The following is a 16,382-nucleotide window of genomic DNA, read 5'->3' as shown; positions in this document are numbered from 1 at the left end:
TTTTGAAAGATAGAAAATACGTCAGCTTTAGAACGGAGAAAATATATCCAGGTAAATCGACTATAATCATCAATAAACATCACAAAATAACGATACTGACCATGAGAAATAATAGGACTTACACCCCAAACATCAGTATGTACAATCTCAAAACAGTTAGAAGCACGACTACCATGCGAAGGAAAAGGTAAAGTTTTACTTTTACCGAGACGGCAAGTAGCACAATCAAAAGATACAAGGGAAGAAAAAAAGGAATCTTTATTGCCCACAAAACCATGTTTCATAAGATGAGTCGTCGAGACAACAGAATTAGGATGACCTAATTTCTTATGCCAGACTTCATGAGTATTGGTAGTAGCCTTACAAGCAAGAGAAACAACATTAAGAATAGAAAACTGTAAGGGAAATAAACGTCCTACTTTAGGCCCCTTCGTGATCACCATCCCCGACACCTGATCCTGCACAAGACAACTACCACGAGAAAAATGAATATCACAATTATTATCTACCAATTGTCCAACAGAAATCAAATTGGTAGATAATCCAGGAGAGACAAAAACATCGCAAAATAAAGAACCCAAATTACCAACAACAGTAATAGAAAAATTACTGCCATCAGCAATCTGAATATTTTGCGTGCCTCGATACTTACGAACATCATGTAGATCCGTCATATTACCAATCATATGATTAGAAGCGCCCAAATTAACAATCTAAGAAGTGTTAGTACTCGTACCTTGCAGGCCTAAGGCCATAAAAGCAGACACACTCATCTGTTGGACCATTGCTGGTGTGAGAACAGATGAATCAGAGCTTATAGTAGGTGGCGCAAAAGAAGAGGACTGAACAGCAGCCTGAAAAGCTTGGGATTGGCGATTCTGAGGCCGTACTCGACAGTCTTTGATGATATGGCCCTCTTTCTTGCATTAGTTACAAACTTTCTTAGGACAGCTGCGAGCAATATGACCAAATTCCTTGCAACTGAAACATTGCAATTTGTTCCTCCCTCGCCCTTGTACTGCATAGGCTATATTCACAGTCTCAGAAAAAACCTCCTCAGAAGTCATACTCTTCTGAGTGGATAACCGATGTTCTTCACGCAACAAATATCCCAAGCAAATATCCAAAGGAACTGGATTACGGTTCAATAAACCAGCTCGAACAGGCTCAAATTCGGGTCGAAGCTTCATTAAAAACTGATCTCGTTGACTCTCAGCATGAACTAATTGAAGGACCGCGAGTGCCGCAGGGGGAACCTTGGCATGAATAATGGCAGAATATTCACTCCAAATGTTAATAAAACCATAATAAAATTATGCGATAGGTAAATTGCCTTGACTATAATTACTAATTTCCAACTGTAATTGGAACTTTCGAGCACTATGATCTTGGTGGTAAATATGGTGGAGATAATCCCACATAACCTGAGCCGTAGTAAAACAGCAAAGATTGGTTACAAAATGAGACTCAATCGTCCCCAATAACCAAGAGATCATCTTAGCATCATTGACCTCCCATTGAGCAAATTCGTTTTCATCAGTGGAGACCTTAGCAGAATTATCATTATAATTTGATAATTCTTTTCCTTTCAAAAACATCTTAAACTGAAATTCCCACGTAGGAAAATTCTTTCCAGTAAAATGAATAGTATTTTCAATAGACATGATGAAAGGCACTTTAAAGAAATATGCCCAAGCAGTCAACCAAATAAACGGAAAGCCAAACTCAAATTAGGTCCAAAATAAGCCCAAACTGATAATAGATGGCCCAAGTTTTAAACAGGCAGCCGCAGTTTACTATTGTTTTAAAATAGAAGCCCAAATTCACGGTAACGAGAAATACCTGCGAAGTTCCTACAAGGAAGCTCAAAGTCAGGGTAAAAGGCCCAGCAAAATAAACCCAACAGACGTGTGATGAGTTCCTCGCAACACTAGGATTACTTGCACCTTTGACTGGACACCGAGAATCACCAACACGAAAAACTGATCAGGAAGAACACCACAGAAGGTGACGATAAGCACTCAGCCACCCACAGACAGCTTCAATAGCCACTCACTCCTCCACAGAAGTTGCCGACTGACCCTCACAAGGCCACACGCATGCTTACAGCTACCAGAAATGGCAAACCCGTACGCTGGAAGCGTTGATGACAGCCCAGAATCTGCCGAGAATCACCCAACCACCACAAAAACATTCCCTTCAACAGAGATGAGTATCCCGCAATAGAGAGGGATGATGCCCACAAAAAACAAGAAAGAAAATTTCTCCAAAGAAAACAAAATACAAAACAGCGATGTAAATCGCACTTAGTGATTAAGACAAACAACGGAATCATAAGAGGGGCTCTGATACCATGTCAGTTTTGGTTTGAATCCCTCTTTTCATTGGTTTCTTTCATTTATATAGAATAGAGTTACAACAGAGAGTCGGCATTTTCAGCGTGATTTTAGCAATTGATTGCTGCTGTTTACACTGTACACATTAAGTATCTATATGTTAAGTCAATGGTACAGCCACCTATTTCTCTGCTATACCATCTAGAAATAGAAAGGCCTAAAAGTCAATTTACAGCCACCTATTTTACACATTAAGTCAATGGCACATCCACCTATTTCTTTGCTCTACCATCTAGAAATAGAAAGGCCTATTATCTCTGTAATAACGATATCAGAACAAGTTTAATCAATTCTCGTCTTCTTTTTTCTTTTCATTCTTCTTCTTCTTCATTCTGGAGATTGACTATCTCGAACTAGTCTGTGTAGTGGGTCCACAACATTTTGGTATCTAGAGCCATGGTAGAGGGAACTCAATCCTATGCCCAAGTAGTGGATTCTTTGAATCATCTCAGGCAGTACCAAGATCGACAACAAAAGCAACTTGAAGATATTATTGCAGTCTTGGTGCAAAAACAAGAATCAGCAAGATTGGAAAGAGAGAACCAAGAAAAGAAGTTTAATGATTTGTTCCAGCAAATTTTGTAACACAGCACACACGGATTGGGAATTGTATGGGTTTCTCACTTAGAGGGTGAGTTCCTCCAGAAAAGACGAGAGGTAGAGGAAAGGAATTCAAGGCAACTGAATATTACTTTTTGCATGAAAAGAACAATTCCAGCTCTTGCCAATACATACGGCAGAGGCCTAATGTAAAAGTGGTCCACACCAATAAGAGGATGACACCACAAGAAGGATATAAAAGGCAATATAAATGTAAAAGCTGATATAAGTAGTAATTGTAATAATGTCCTTAATAGTAATTCTGCACTAAAAAGAGTCTATGCAATTCCACGTGTAAGCTTCAGGTGCTACCAAACTGAGTAATCCGACGGTTGTGAACAAGCTGCTTTTCCCTAACTCTTTTGACCAACAGACTTCACATTCCAAACTTCATCTTCTTCCTTCGTGTGGCGTCTCTCGAAAACTCCCAAGGCTCCACCTTTCTTCCACTTATTCCCTCTGTTTGTGACAAATTTCAAGAATTTCGACCAATAAATCAGCAGGCATGAGGGACAAGATGGACATGAAGGCATAGGGGAGGCGAATCACCGTGAAACTTTTGATAGAGGGCTTACTAAGGGGGTCAAGCTTGAATTTCCAAGATTTAATGGCAAGAATCCATCTGCATGGATTTACAAAACCAACTAATATTTTCTGTACCATCAAGTTCCACCTGGTCAGAGGATATTTTTTGCTTCTTTTCATATGGATGATGAAGCATTGGTGTGGTTTCAAGCAGTACATATATGATGACCCAATGGAGGCTCTTACAAGACTGAAGCAAGTGGGGCAGTCACTACTTACAAAATAGAATTTAAAGTGATTTCCAATAAGATTCGTGGGATTTCAGAAAGAAACAAATTCAGTTGTTTCTTGAGTGGGTTGTGAGATGAGATAAGGTTTCCAGTAAGGATGTTGAATCCTACCAATCTTAATGATGCATTAGGGTTAGCCAAGATTCAAGAACAATACGTTTGGAGCACTAGGAGACAATGGAGAAATGACAATGTTGATTCTGTTCAGAAAAATGGTAGTACCCTTAAGCAAGGTCAATCTTGGGTGTTCCTAAATCTCAGCCCTTATTGAAGATTCCAATGCAGAAGATGACAGAATCACAGATGCAGGAGCATAGAAAGAAAGGTTTGTGCTATTTCTGTGATGAGAAATACCACCAGGGGCATAGGTGTGTTAAGCCTAAACTCTACTTGTTGGAAAGTATGGATTGGCCTAGTAATCTTGATGCTGATTCAAGATTAGAGGAAGAACAACACCCTGAGTTAGTAGAAACTGAAGTGCAAGAGGAGCTACAGATTGCTTCCATTTCTTTTCATGCAGTGGTTGGCTCACCAAACCCTAGAACTATGAGGGTTGTTGGAAGAATTCTCAAGAAGTGGGTTATCTTAATTGACACTGGTAGTACCCACAACTTTGTGGATACTACAGTGATTTCTAAGTTTGGATTGAAGGTGCAACAGTCTCAGTCAGTGCCAGTGAAGGTTGCAAATGGAGATGTCTTGCTGAGTAGTGGAAAATGTACTGAGGTGGAGGTGCAAATACAAGGTACAGATTTCACTCTGGATTTTTTTACTCTTTCTTTGGGAGGCTGTGATGTTGTTTTAGGAGGTCAATGGCTCCTATCATTGGGTCTAGTTCTTTGGGACTTTGTAGAAATGAAAATGGGACATTTTGTTAGTTTTCTGCTTATTATCTTCACCATTCTTTCTGGGGAGAATGGTGTGGCCTAAGGAATTAGTAATAGAGTCTAAACTCATTGTGCTCGCTAAGGAGGGAGGTAATCTACGCATCTCAGAGCAGGGATGGAAGGCGAGACATGAGATGCTGGTGGGGCTCAATATGTCTTTATGGTTCATAAAAGTGCTGGATGATTGTTTGAAGGAGGGGAAGAAGGAGGTGTACTCAGTGGTTAGGGAAGGTTACCGTAGTTTCGTTGCACAACGATGTGCTAATAGTTGGGGTCGTTTTCTACCGATAGCAGAGTATGGCTAGGCAGGAAGAAATGGCTTACTCTGTTTCCCGGCAGGAGAAGAAGGGTGGGGGTGGAGAAGGTTGAGGGAGCTAGTATCGGAGATGGTGCAGCCGTCTGGAAGAAGGGGTATCCCCTCTGATGGGGCTCAGGCTCACGGAGGGGGGAGGAGGAGTAATGTCTTCACTCGGTCGTTTAAGGAGGTTCTAGCGGCGTCGGGGCCTAGTCACGAGCTAAGGAGGGATGAGATAGGTAAGAGCTACACTGACAGGGAGGTGTGTAGAGCCCCTCTTTTGGCAGGTGGAAGTATGGGCAGGTGGCGTGGGAGACAAGCAGAAGGTTGACGGATTTACAGGGACAGGTGAGGAAACTGCAAAAGGAAATGGAGGAGTTACGTGGTTTCGTCGGGCTGAAACAGGAAAGGAAATCGCATGTAGGAGAGGGGGGGGGGGGGGGGGGGGGGGGGGGGGGGGGGGAAGGGAGCTGGGTTTTTCTGGAGTAAAAAGGCTGGGCCTAGTAGCCCTGGAACTCGGGCGGATTACCCGTTGCCTTTAGATGGGTCAGGCCACGTTTCTGTTGAGCGTATCCCCGAGACGCTGCCGCAAAGCTCGCCGACGGTGGAAAGGAGGGAAGCAAGCCCATAGACAACGCCGACGACGGCGATGGACCATCCCGATGAGGTCCCGCCGATGAGGCTGGAACAGTGCGAGATGCAGAAGCTGTCGGGGGGCTTGTAGTTGATTCTAGAGAGCAGTTTTCAGCCTAAGGAAAGCCAGAAAGTGCCGATATGCATGGAGGAGCTGGGTTTAGTGCAGTTGGAGGAGCAGAATCGAGTTGTAATGGATTCTTATTCAGGAGAGGAAGAGGGGGAGGGATCGGAGGATCCAATGCTGTCGGTGGATGGGGACTTGGTGTTATCTGATGTCAGTGGCTAGTTGGGGTTGGAAGATATCTCTTTTGAAGATGATTTACACGGATTCCAGAACTGTAGGAGGGAGGATCCTGTACCTTTGAATTTCTATTTTCTGGATCAATCGAAAGTGTCGGATTGGGTCTTTCATATGGTGAGAGAGATCCAAAAATTCGTGGGGTTAGATTGTGATGGATACGAGGAGCAATTTATGGCACTGCTCATAGCAATTGAGGCTGGGCATAATCAAAAAAATAAAGGCCAATCGAGGAAACAGCGGGAATTGAGAAGATTGATGTGGTCCATGAATATGGAGGGCAGCTCCAGCAGGGGTAGAGTGAAAGGCAAGGGGCTGGCTGCTCCCCAATGAAGCCTAAAATTGTTTCTTGGAATGTCCGCGGGCTTAATGAGATTAATAAGTGCCTACGGATTAGGAACATGCTTCGGGAGTGGAAGGTGGATATAGTATGCATGCAAGAGACAAAATTGAAGATGATTGATAGGAGGATTGTGAGGAGTTTATGGAGTGGAGTACATGTGGATTGGGTATTTTTGGCATCTAACAGAGCGTCGGGTGGGGTGTTGGTGTTGTGGGATAGGCAGGTGGTGGAGAAGATAGATGAGTTTATTGGACAATATACGGTGGCTTGTTCGTTTAAGTGTGTGTCCGATGATTTTCTATGGGCATTTGCAGGTGTATATGGTCCCAATGTAGATATGGAGAGAAGATTATTGTGGGAAGAATTAGCCGGGGTTTACAGTTGGTGGGATCTTCCATGGTGCATTGGGGGAGATTTTAATGTTGCAAGATTCTGTAGTGAAGTTGATGGAAGTAGAAGAATGAGGCCAGCCATGGAGGAGTTCTCGGAATGTATTTTTGATCTGAATTTGGTAGACTTGCCACTAGCTGGGGGTACTGCTACTTGGTCTAACAATCAGTCATGGTCGCGATTGGATCGTTTCCTAATTTCACCAGAATGGGAAAGCCATTTCCCGAATGTATGGCAAAAGCGTTTGCCCCGAATAGGGTGAGACCATTGGCCCATTATGTTGGATTGCGAAGGGTTAGGTAATGGTAGACAGCCTTTCAAATTCGAAAATATTTGGCTAAAATCTGAAGGTTTTGTGGATCGGGTCAAACAGTGGTGGTCTTCCTACCAGTTCCAAGGTACGCCCAGTTTCATTTTTGCTGGCAAGTTGAAAGCCCTTAAAAGAGATTTAAGAGTATGGAACACGGAGGCATTTGGAAATGTAGGGGATAACAAAAAAATAAAGATGCTGGAAATTCAAGAGATTGAGAGGCTTCAGGCGGTACAACCACTTTCACAGGAAGAATTAGGTTGGAAGGCTGAGTTGATTGCTGATGTCGAGAGGTTGATACTTCTAGAAAATGTGTCATGGCGCCAAAAGTCTAGAGCTTTATGGTTGCGGGAAGGAGATAGAAGCACAAGGTTTTTCCACAGAATTGCAAATTCGCATAGAAGAAACAACAATATTGAGATGCTGAAAATTGAAGGGGTGGAGTGTAGAGAAGAACAGGCTATTCACAATCATATAGTTGACTTCTATGAGAACTTACTTGCAGAGCAAGCAGGATGGCGGCCTCCTTTGAATGGTATGGTTTTTGATACTATCGAGCCGAGTGATGTGCTACGATTGGAGAGGGAGTTCCAGGAGGTAGAGGTTTATGAGGTAGTGAAGAAAATGACCAGGGACAAAGCTCCAGGACCGGATGGGTTCTCTATGGGTTTCTTTCAGGATTGTTGGGAGGTGATAAAGGAGGACCTGATGAAGGTGTTCCAAGAGTTTTATATGGCTGGAAAATTTGAAAAAAGTCTGAATACCACATTCCTTGCACTAATACCGAAGAAGGTGGGGGCGTTGGAAATCACAGAATATCGGCCTATTAGTCTAGTGAATGGGGTATATAAGATAATCTCCAAAGTTCTTGCCAACAGACTAAGTGAGGGGGTGGGGAAGATTGTTTCAAATCCACAAAATGCTTTTGTAAAAGGAAGACAGATTCTAGATGCAACGCTTATTGCAAACGAATGCCTTGATCGTAGACTGAAGGCTGGAAATCCCGGGATCTTGTGTAAACTAGACATGGAAAAGGCATATGATCATGTCAATTGGGATTTTCTTCTCAATTTGCTAAGGAGATGTGGTTTTGGGGAGAGATGGGGGAAATGGATCCATTGGTGCATTTCGACGGCGAAGTTCTCAGTGTTGGTAAATGGCAGTGCAGTGGGCTTTTTTAATAGTTCACGTGGTATTCAAGAAGTCTACTTCTTTGTAAAAGCTATCTTTGATTTTAGAATTAGAAGCTACTTTGACCCCAAAACATCAATATACCCCGCCGCTTTAATACTTCCATCAGAAAATTCTAAATATCATTGAGAAGAAGTATCTTACGCTCAAAGCAATTTGACAACGATAATGGGAGGTACTCTATGATTATCCCAAAAAATTTTCATCATTCGTAGACCAAGAAACTCCTATTCTTCAGAAGATTTTAGCATCAGATAAAAAGCTTAGTAGCAAACAATAGGACAAATACAGCAAGGGACAATAAAGAATTTTCATGTACAGAAAACATAAAACAAAAATTTCCCTACCATTCTCCATTGGAAAGAAATGTTAGACCTTCAGGGGACACAAAAGTTAAGGTTTCTCCGATAACTGCATAAGAACAAAAATGAAAAAAAAAAAAAGATTTTATAATGTTCAAACAATGCTTGATTACAATAGCAAACGTAGTTTCTATAAATTTCTCCATGAATTAAACAAAAGTAATGAAGTTACGACTATCAATTTTCAGCAATTGCAATTCTACTGCTTAGAAAACTGACTCGGTAATTGTTAATTTCTATGGAAAAAAAATGTAAGTAGCACTAGAGAAGGGACATGATCTGCCGATACAATTACCTATTACCCATGTCACCATAAAATCAAAGCGATTTTGGCCATCCATCCAATAATTCTTAAATCCAAATGAATATACTTTTAGAGCCATTTCCAGTACATATATCCACCCTGAGACGAACAAAAAAACTTATTTATTTCAGAAATTGAAACCAATGTCAAAATATCATATAAAGTTTGAGTAACTAGACCAAATGCATGCAGATCAAGGAGTTAATAAGTAAAACAGCTCTGAAGAAGTCTCATATACATGACTGTAAAGAGTGGAAGAACAAGCTGATTCAGATATATTGAGAATTGTGACCTCAACTTAGCCTCTGTAAGCAAAATTTTAAGACTTTCAATCAATACTAGCTACAACACTACCTGAAACTTCAAATCATAAAACAGGCATCACTGAAGAAGACTGATTAGACATTGCTAAACGCGAAAGAACCGATATTGAGAGAGAGAGAGAGAGAGAGAGAGAGAGAGAGAGTGAGAGAAGACAGGAAAAAAAAAGAAAAAAAAAGAAAAGAAAATAAAATAAAAGAAGAAGAAGAAGAAGAAAAAGAAAAAGGGACCCAAGATTTTCAGTTAATTCCCTTTCTGCCAGTATGCACCAATATGTCTACAAGTCAATCTAGCAACACAACTAACAGCCAACAGTGCCATCAAAAGTTTTGCTATATAATTGACCCTACCACGCTCGGGTATGTGTGTCTAATTATTTTTGTATAAGTAATCAAGAAGTTTTATTCATAAAAGAAGGCATAGCCCAAGTACACAGGAAGTATACATGAGAAGTGCCTAACTATTACAACCGAAAGTAGAAAATCATGGACATTTAGTCCATTAAAATCAATGACCCACACCCATAAGAACAAGGTTTTTTTTTTAAAAAAAAGGTAACTTTAAGCTCATCCATTGTCCTCTCGTGATCCTCGAAGCTTCTATGATTTCTCCCCCACTAAATGCACTTGTGGATTACATTGGAGGCCTCTTCAGCTTGCTATGAAATCTACCAGCCTAAGAGGCATGACCCATGATAATCCAATTTCAACAAAAAAAAATTCATCCCACATGGTCGCGGCCACCTTGCAATGTAAAAGTGGGTGATCTACTAATTCACCATTCTTCTTACACATGCAACACCAGTCCAACACTATTACCTGACATTTCCTCATATTATCAGTGTCTAATTATTGACACTAGCATTCATGTGTTCTGCTCTTCCTCCCACGCAATGAATTGACCCTAAGCTACATTTTAGTGCCCGTAAACATACCAATGTTCAGGAGGGAACAGATACAATTTCAAGCATCATTGCCGATGGTTAGAACAGCAATTCATCATCTCATCAAGTATGTATTCATGGGTACGAGAGCTTCAACTCAAAATCCTATGGCAGATCATTCCCATATCTAATCACTGACTTAAGACATTCATTTGATAAAAACTAATTAAACCATTAAGCTGAAGCATTTATTTGACATGTGGAATAGGACCATTTTAGCAGCGAACCGTAACTAGTGGCAGAAAAATCTATGTTGGAAAACTAAATTGTGTGAAGATCTCCAGATATGAGAATGTTAGGCTTGAAGAAACTCAGACGCTCACCATAAACATCTCTTGACCATAACTTATGTAATTCGCATGTGTATAAATAAGGAGAGGTAAATCCTCAACAGGCACTTACCAAAGACAAACTCTACCTCTTGCCACACCCGTTGAGCAGAATTGTTTTCTATATCAAGCTGCAATAAAATAAATATCCCACATTAGCTTTACCCATCATCCAGTCAGGATACAATTTACATGAGCCGCCTAGATATCAAAGGTACAGGAATCACTAGCCGAAAAAACACAAGCATAAACTTTTAGTACAAGAAGTATAGGGCCAATACATGTTTTGTGTGTACATTGATTGAGTACCAAAATCTTTAAGAAAGGAACTTAAATATGTCATTCTTTGTTATTTTCGATTTTCTTATTTGTCCCGAAAGTACCATGACCACCATCTCCACTTGTGGAGCATTGACTAGAATTACTACCTCATCCCTTTCCAAGACTGCAAGAGGGAACCACCACGTTTATTTTCATACCTAAAGAAGCTCATGTCAAGAGATAAAGGTTCCTATTTGTGGCCTCTCCCTTTTGCATCATGAGAAAGAATGGTCAAAGGTAGTAAAGTCTGAAATTAAATAGATTGGAGGTCAGAGTAGATGTATCTCTAGTTTTCTAATCTAAAACCTATGTAATGACAATGGCATGTAAAGAGGGTGCAGACAGCTGCTCTTATGGTAGGTAACTAGATCGACATTGGATGTGCAATTAGTATTCAACAGGTCTCTTTGTAGGTTAACATGGAAAAAGAAAACCTGTCAGAAGGCTTGATTGTGGTGAGGTCTGTGGTTTAATCATGTAGCACATTTTTTGAATATCAAACCCTACTGCATCCTTTGTAAAAAAAGGGGAAAGCGAATGAGCTAGAACTGTAATTGTGGGTGACTCAAGCTGTGAACTTGTCACAGCCTAGCCAAAAATGATGGCACAATACAATTTATCAGATAGTTTTGTGGAAAAGTGGCAATTTCATTGCTTGAAGATGCGATGTTCATTCCAAGTCATGTTTAACACTTGTTTGGACACAAAGATTCACCAACTATCCTATAAATTGAAGAACCTTTAGGATGCAATGCATTTAAGCAAAGAAAATTACACATTATTTTTATGATGATATTTCTTTCTTATCACCCATGGTTATCCTACAAATATATAAATCTGTAAATTATATATTCATGTTCAAATTAATCAATTCACAAATTCAATGTATATACACGTCCCCAAGACTATATTTTGTAAGCTGACATGAACAACATCCCATCTCCATTATGAGATCAATGGTTGCATGTCTCCACAAATTAATAATTTTTCTCTGTCAAATTGTGCTGCTATAGATCCTGTAAGCTGCTGCTGTTGATAAATGTTCTGAACTGAACTAGACTATTTCATTCTCTGATTTTATAACACTAAAACGAGGCCCACCAGTCAAGGATTGGAGGCAGGGAACAGGGAAAAAGCCAATCAAGAAACAATGGCTAGCAGTGTTTCTAGAACCCAATTGATGGAAGTGGGAAGAAAAAATCCCAAACTGAAGCTAGCCTGCAGGGTAGAAACCACCAAGCTGAACTGACTTCCAACCGAGAATTCAGGTCAGAATGCAGAACAGGCCGAAACCACTGGCTGACTTTTTTCTAGGCTCAAACAAAGGGCTTTGTGCCCCAAATGTGCACTGTTTTGCATATTATTTTTAAAATTTCTCCGTGTTTTATATATTTTATTTTTATTCTTTATATGTTGAGGTCGGGTTGAGGCAGGTCTGTGTATGTGGTTCAGCCTTTCGATCTGACAGAAGTCATAAATGACCAATATCTTCTGCCATCCTAATCAGTGGTTTGGGATTCTGATTTGTCCAGTCAGCTTGGGTTGGGATGGAATTTGTAGTGCCCTACAAATAACAAACCTGATACCTAATTATTACCATTTGAATTTTATTTTGTTATGATGGAAAAAAATTATGCCATAATAGATAAGCTTTAACAATGAAAAGCATCCAGAAATTGCATCCTCATTGAGCAAATGCAAGTATATTTATGGCACCATATCATACAAATAGTGTTAATAGACGAGAATATTAAAGCTGAACTTTTATTAAAAAAAAAAATCAAAACAAACGTTACTTAATTAACTTTATATGGTGATCAAAATAACAAATGTAAAACACAAAGTTCATTTAATAGAAGTCATACCGTTGTTTCAACAATAACAGCAAACAGATTCAGTACCAAAATGAAGGATATTACATATCCAAATATGGGTCTGCGTACAAAGCCTTTAAACTTTTCAGAAAAGGATGAATGGTAGAATGATGGACATATTTCGAAGCAGGATGGCTGCAACCAAAACTCAGAGTATCAAAACTGCAGAATAAAGCTCTTCATCACTAGAAAAAAGGAGCTTCCTAATAATTCAAATCCTGACAATGTGGACTTACAGACTCCTCCTTCTGGAATTTTAGGGGAATGGCATTGCAAAGGTCAGCAAACTCATCCAAGTTGATCTAGCGATGAAAAAGAGGACGACCAGCAGAAAAATCAGAGAAATATATATATATATATAGAATGATAGTAACTGCACAAAAAATTCATATGCAATATCCATTCCAAGTGAAAAAATAAACAAAAAAGCAAAAACAAAAAGCATGAAAAAAAAAATCAAGATTGTTACATATCTTTCTAACCATCAAGTTGCATCACAAATAATCATGTTTTCCATATAAGCATTCTATATGAGAAGGAACCACGGAGACCGTGCAAATGCAACTTGTCTTTTTCCAGCTATGTTCACACGCAGTAATAATATAAGATATAAAAAATAAAAATTAAAATTAAAATATATTTATTTCAAAATATTTATACATGTTTAAAATATTTTAAAGATGTATAAATGTTTTAGATTCATTTTATACCCTCCTCTGCAAAAACAATTAAAAAAGGTAGTTGAGGAACCCATCTTTGTGAACCCATTTTTCCTGCAATATCATTAGCTGATGAAGTCAGTCATCTCTATACTCTTTCTCATATTCATTTTTCAATTTAACAGCCGCATTTTGAAAACTAAAAAATTCATAATTTTCAATAAAAATTAGTAACTGGATAAATTTATTATTTTCCATTTAGAAATTTAGTTTTAAATCAAAATTGTTCATTAAATTTAACTTAATTGCATGTATTATTTATTTATTTTTAATAATAACGCACTTGGAAGGATGATGTGACTTTAAAAGAACAATTAATCATAATAAAATGAGATACTGGATGAGATGGCTTCATTAGAGCAAGGCTAAAGCGAAAAGAGAAAGAAAAATTAAAAAATTCATATTTTTGTGTAGTAATTACAATTGAAGTGGAACCCAAAGGTGGAAATCGAACTGTTCCTTAGAAATTGAAAGTCAAAAGGTTTTTCATGCAGTAAATGATAATTTAAATAGCAGGGAGAGTATAAGAGATTTATAACTGAATGATCACAACGGGTGAAGTGGAAAGGTTAGTGTTGTAATTGAGAAAGTAATAAAATTAAGGAATCCAGTGAAATAGTAAAAAAACTAAGATATTTAGAAAATTGCTGAGGTGGCTCAATGAAAGAAGGAGAAGTGTTTCTGACCTTTAAATTATTTAAATTTATAGTCAGTAATTTTGAGAAGTAGAAACTAAATGGTCTTTTTAAAATAAGAATCAAATGGTCTTTTGTAATAGTAAAAGGTAAGGGACTTATGCTATTGCAATTAAGGAAACAATAAAATTTAATAAAATGACTATGGGTGAGGATTAAAAAATCTAAGAAAAATAATAAAAGAAAAAAAAAAACTAATTAAGAGAACACCATGGCCCAATAGAATATGAAGACGATGTTTCATGAATTATATAAGTAATAGATATAGATTTGATTTGGTGACTAAGTATTAAGAGGAACAATGTTATTGGGTGTCCTTTAGAGGAAATTCGGACTTCCTACAAATGGAGGCACATAAATTATCATGCTAAAAATGGTGTAAACGATGCTTATTTTGAAATACAAGAAGCAACCAATAAATAGAAAATTTTGGGCTAACTAATATGTCACGTCAAATTTCTATTAGATTATTAAATGGAAATTTGGCGAAGAGATTTTATTGAAAAGATCACAAACACAAGAAGTGAAATGATAAACTTGGAACTGAGAAACAAGAAAATCATGCAAAATCCAGGAATTGTTTTTGCACCAAACCCAGAAACTAATATTGAATGCTTGTGCCTCTGCAAGTGCTGTATGTAATTGTAAGTGGCATATCTAGGACAAAAAATACATATGATAACCTCTTCTTGTTGGCCTTTTCTTTTTTTTTTTCTTTTTTTTTTTTTTTTTTTTTTTGTTTGTTTGGTGGCTGCAAGAAGAAGAGGGTAACAGATTCGTAGTGGTGACATTTGTTTTGTGGGAAATGGTCCCAGGGCAATTGTGCCCTCCCTAAGGATTAAAATCATCATAACTTAGAATCATAATGATAGGATAACAATTAATAAACCACCGACTGATGTTTCAGACTGATGGCAAAGATTATTTTTAAGTTCATAATTAAAAAGTAAATATTTATGCATGCATGCATGTATATATGTATGTAGCTTACCAGAATTATTCTAACCAAAAGCTTAAGCAAATCAGTATACCTTGAAGTCGTGACTATCATCAAGCTCATCAAATATCAACTCAAATTCTTCCTTCGATATTTTTGGCAAAGTCCTATGTGAAATATGCATAAGAAATCCTTCAACCTTGGCAAACATATATCACAAGCTAGGAATACAAGCTATAATTAATATAAGAACATACATTTTGTTCGTTAGAAATGCTGATATCTTGTGGAAAGAATCAAATAAACATAAAGAAAACACATTAATTGTTTCTTTCCCAGACCTACATCCAGTATTGACAAGACAATTAAGGCCCCATTTGGATTTCGAGTTGATCTCAACTCATCTCATCTTATCTAATCATTACAACTTTCCCAATTCCTACACAAAATATAATAAATATTCAACTTTTTCAAATCTCAAAACAATAATAATATTAAAAAATAATATTTTAACAATATTTTATTCAACTTTTAACTTTTATCTCAACTCACTATCCAAACCTCACCTAAAATGATGAGTGCTTCACTGAAGTTTCTGTAGACTCCATTCTAAAAATCAGGATGTCATCACCAAATAGAAAAAGCACGTGAAAAAGCAACTTTCTAAATGGTTTAAAAAGAAGGCTTCCAGGAACAACAACAACTAAGAAAGAAACTAAGATGCTGCCTGCAAGTTTCCTTGGGCATATTTAATTCAAAAAGCAGCAATATGAAAGTAATACAGAGTAATGATGACAGTGATCATTGACAATACGAAAGGATTTAAATTGAGATTTCATAATTCAGAAAAATCAGAAGTAGATGACTAGGCGTAGCTAGGAAAGCAAAATTGTGCAAGAATTCCAGTCATCACAGGCGAGTCTGCATGAAACATTTTAAAGTTCAGAAAAAGAAAAAGTAAAACCTCCAATAAAAACTACTCGGCACTTTCTAACTTCTTGAATAAGCCAGTTACTTAGAACTTCAAGTTTATGAATTCAAGTATTTATTTTCTCTTTTACCAAAAAAACACTGAAAAGCACTTCATAAAAAGGTCTCCCGTCTTAAGAAGTATAATCTACTACTGTATTGCATTATTTACTTATTGCAAACGGGGATGTAACAATATTTACAAAAGTTAAAACCAAGCAACTGTATTACATTATGTTGCCACATAGAAAGCTGTTTTTTGAGGTTGCCATTACTTCCTGAAACCCCTTTGGAGTTAAGAGAGAAGGAAATCTTGCTTGGTGCCAGAAATAAATTCGTAAAAAGGGAAAAAACCCTTCATTCTCATCCTTCTATTCACCTGCAGGATTTGTTTTAATAGGAAAAGGGGCGAAAAGACACATAATCCCCTCAAACTACCATGTAAAT

General features: G+C 38.0%; 1 protein-coding gene across 6 annotated transcripts in view; it reads right to left on the bottom strand.

The window, feature by feature from the left end:
• Nucleotides 1-16,382, bottom strand: part of LOC122307466 (two pore calcium channel protein 1A-like) — a 66,966-nt gene that overhangs the window by 13,459 nt on the left and 37,125 nt on the right. For 5 of the 6 annotated variants that reach the window (XM_043120365.1, XM_043120363.1, XM_043120361.1 and 2 more), the window contains 6 exons: nt 15,061-15,133; nt 12,852-12,917; nt 12,607-12,750; nt 10,494-10,551; nt 8,819-8,926; nt 8,509-8,572 (listed from right to left, as the gene is read on the bottom strand). In XM_043120365.1, coding sequence (XP_042976299.1) covers nt 8,509-8,572; nt 8,819-8,926; nt 10,494-10,551; nt 12,607-12,750; nt 12,852-12,917; nt 15,061-15,133 — 513 coding nt within the window. The remainder of the gene's footprint in view (nt 1-8,508; nt 8,573-8,818; nt 8,927-10,493; nt 10,552-12,606; nt 12,751-12,851; nt 12,918-15,060; nt 15,134-16,382) is intronic. The other variant, XM_043120364.1, reaches the window with a different exon arrangement.

This window comes from Carya illinoinensis, chromosome 4, assembly GCF_018687715.1.
Source record: "Carya illinoinensis cultivar Pawnee chromosome 4, C.illinoinensisPawnee_v1, whole genome shotgun sequence".
Lineage (NCBI taxonomy): Eukaryota > Viridiplantae > Streptophyta > Magnoliopsida > Fagales > Juglandaceae > Carya > Carya illinoinensis.
Note: the sequence above shows the minus strand (reverse complement) of the source record. Positions and strands in the feature narration are given on the sequence as shown.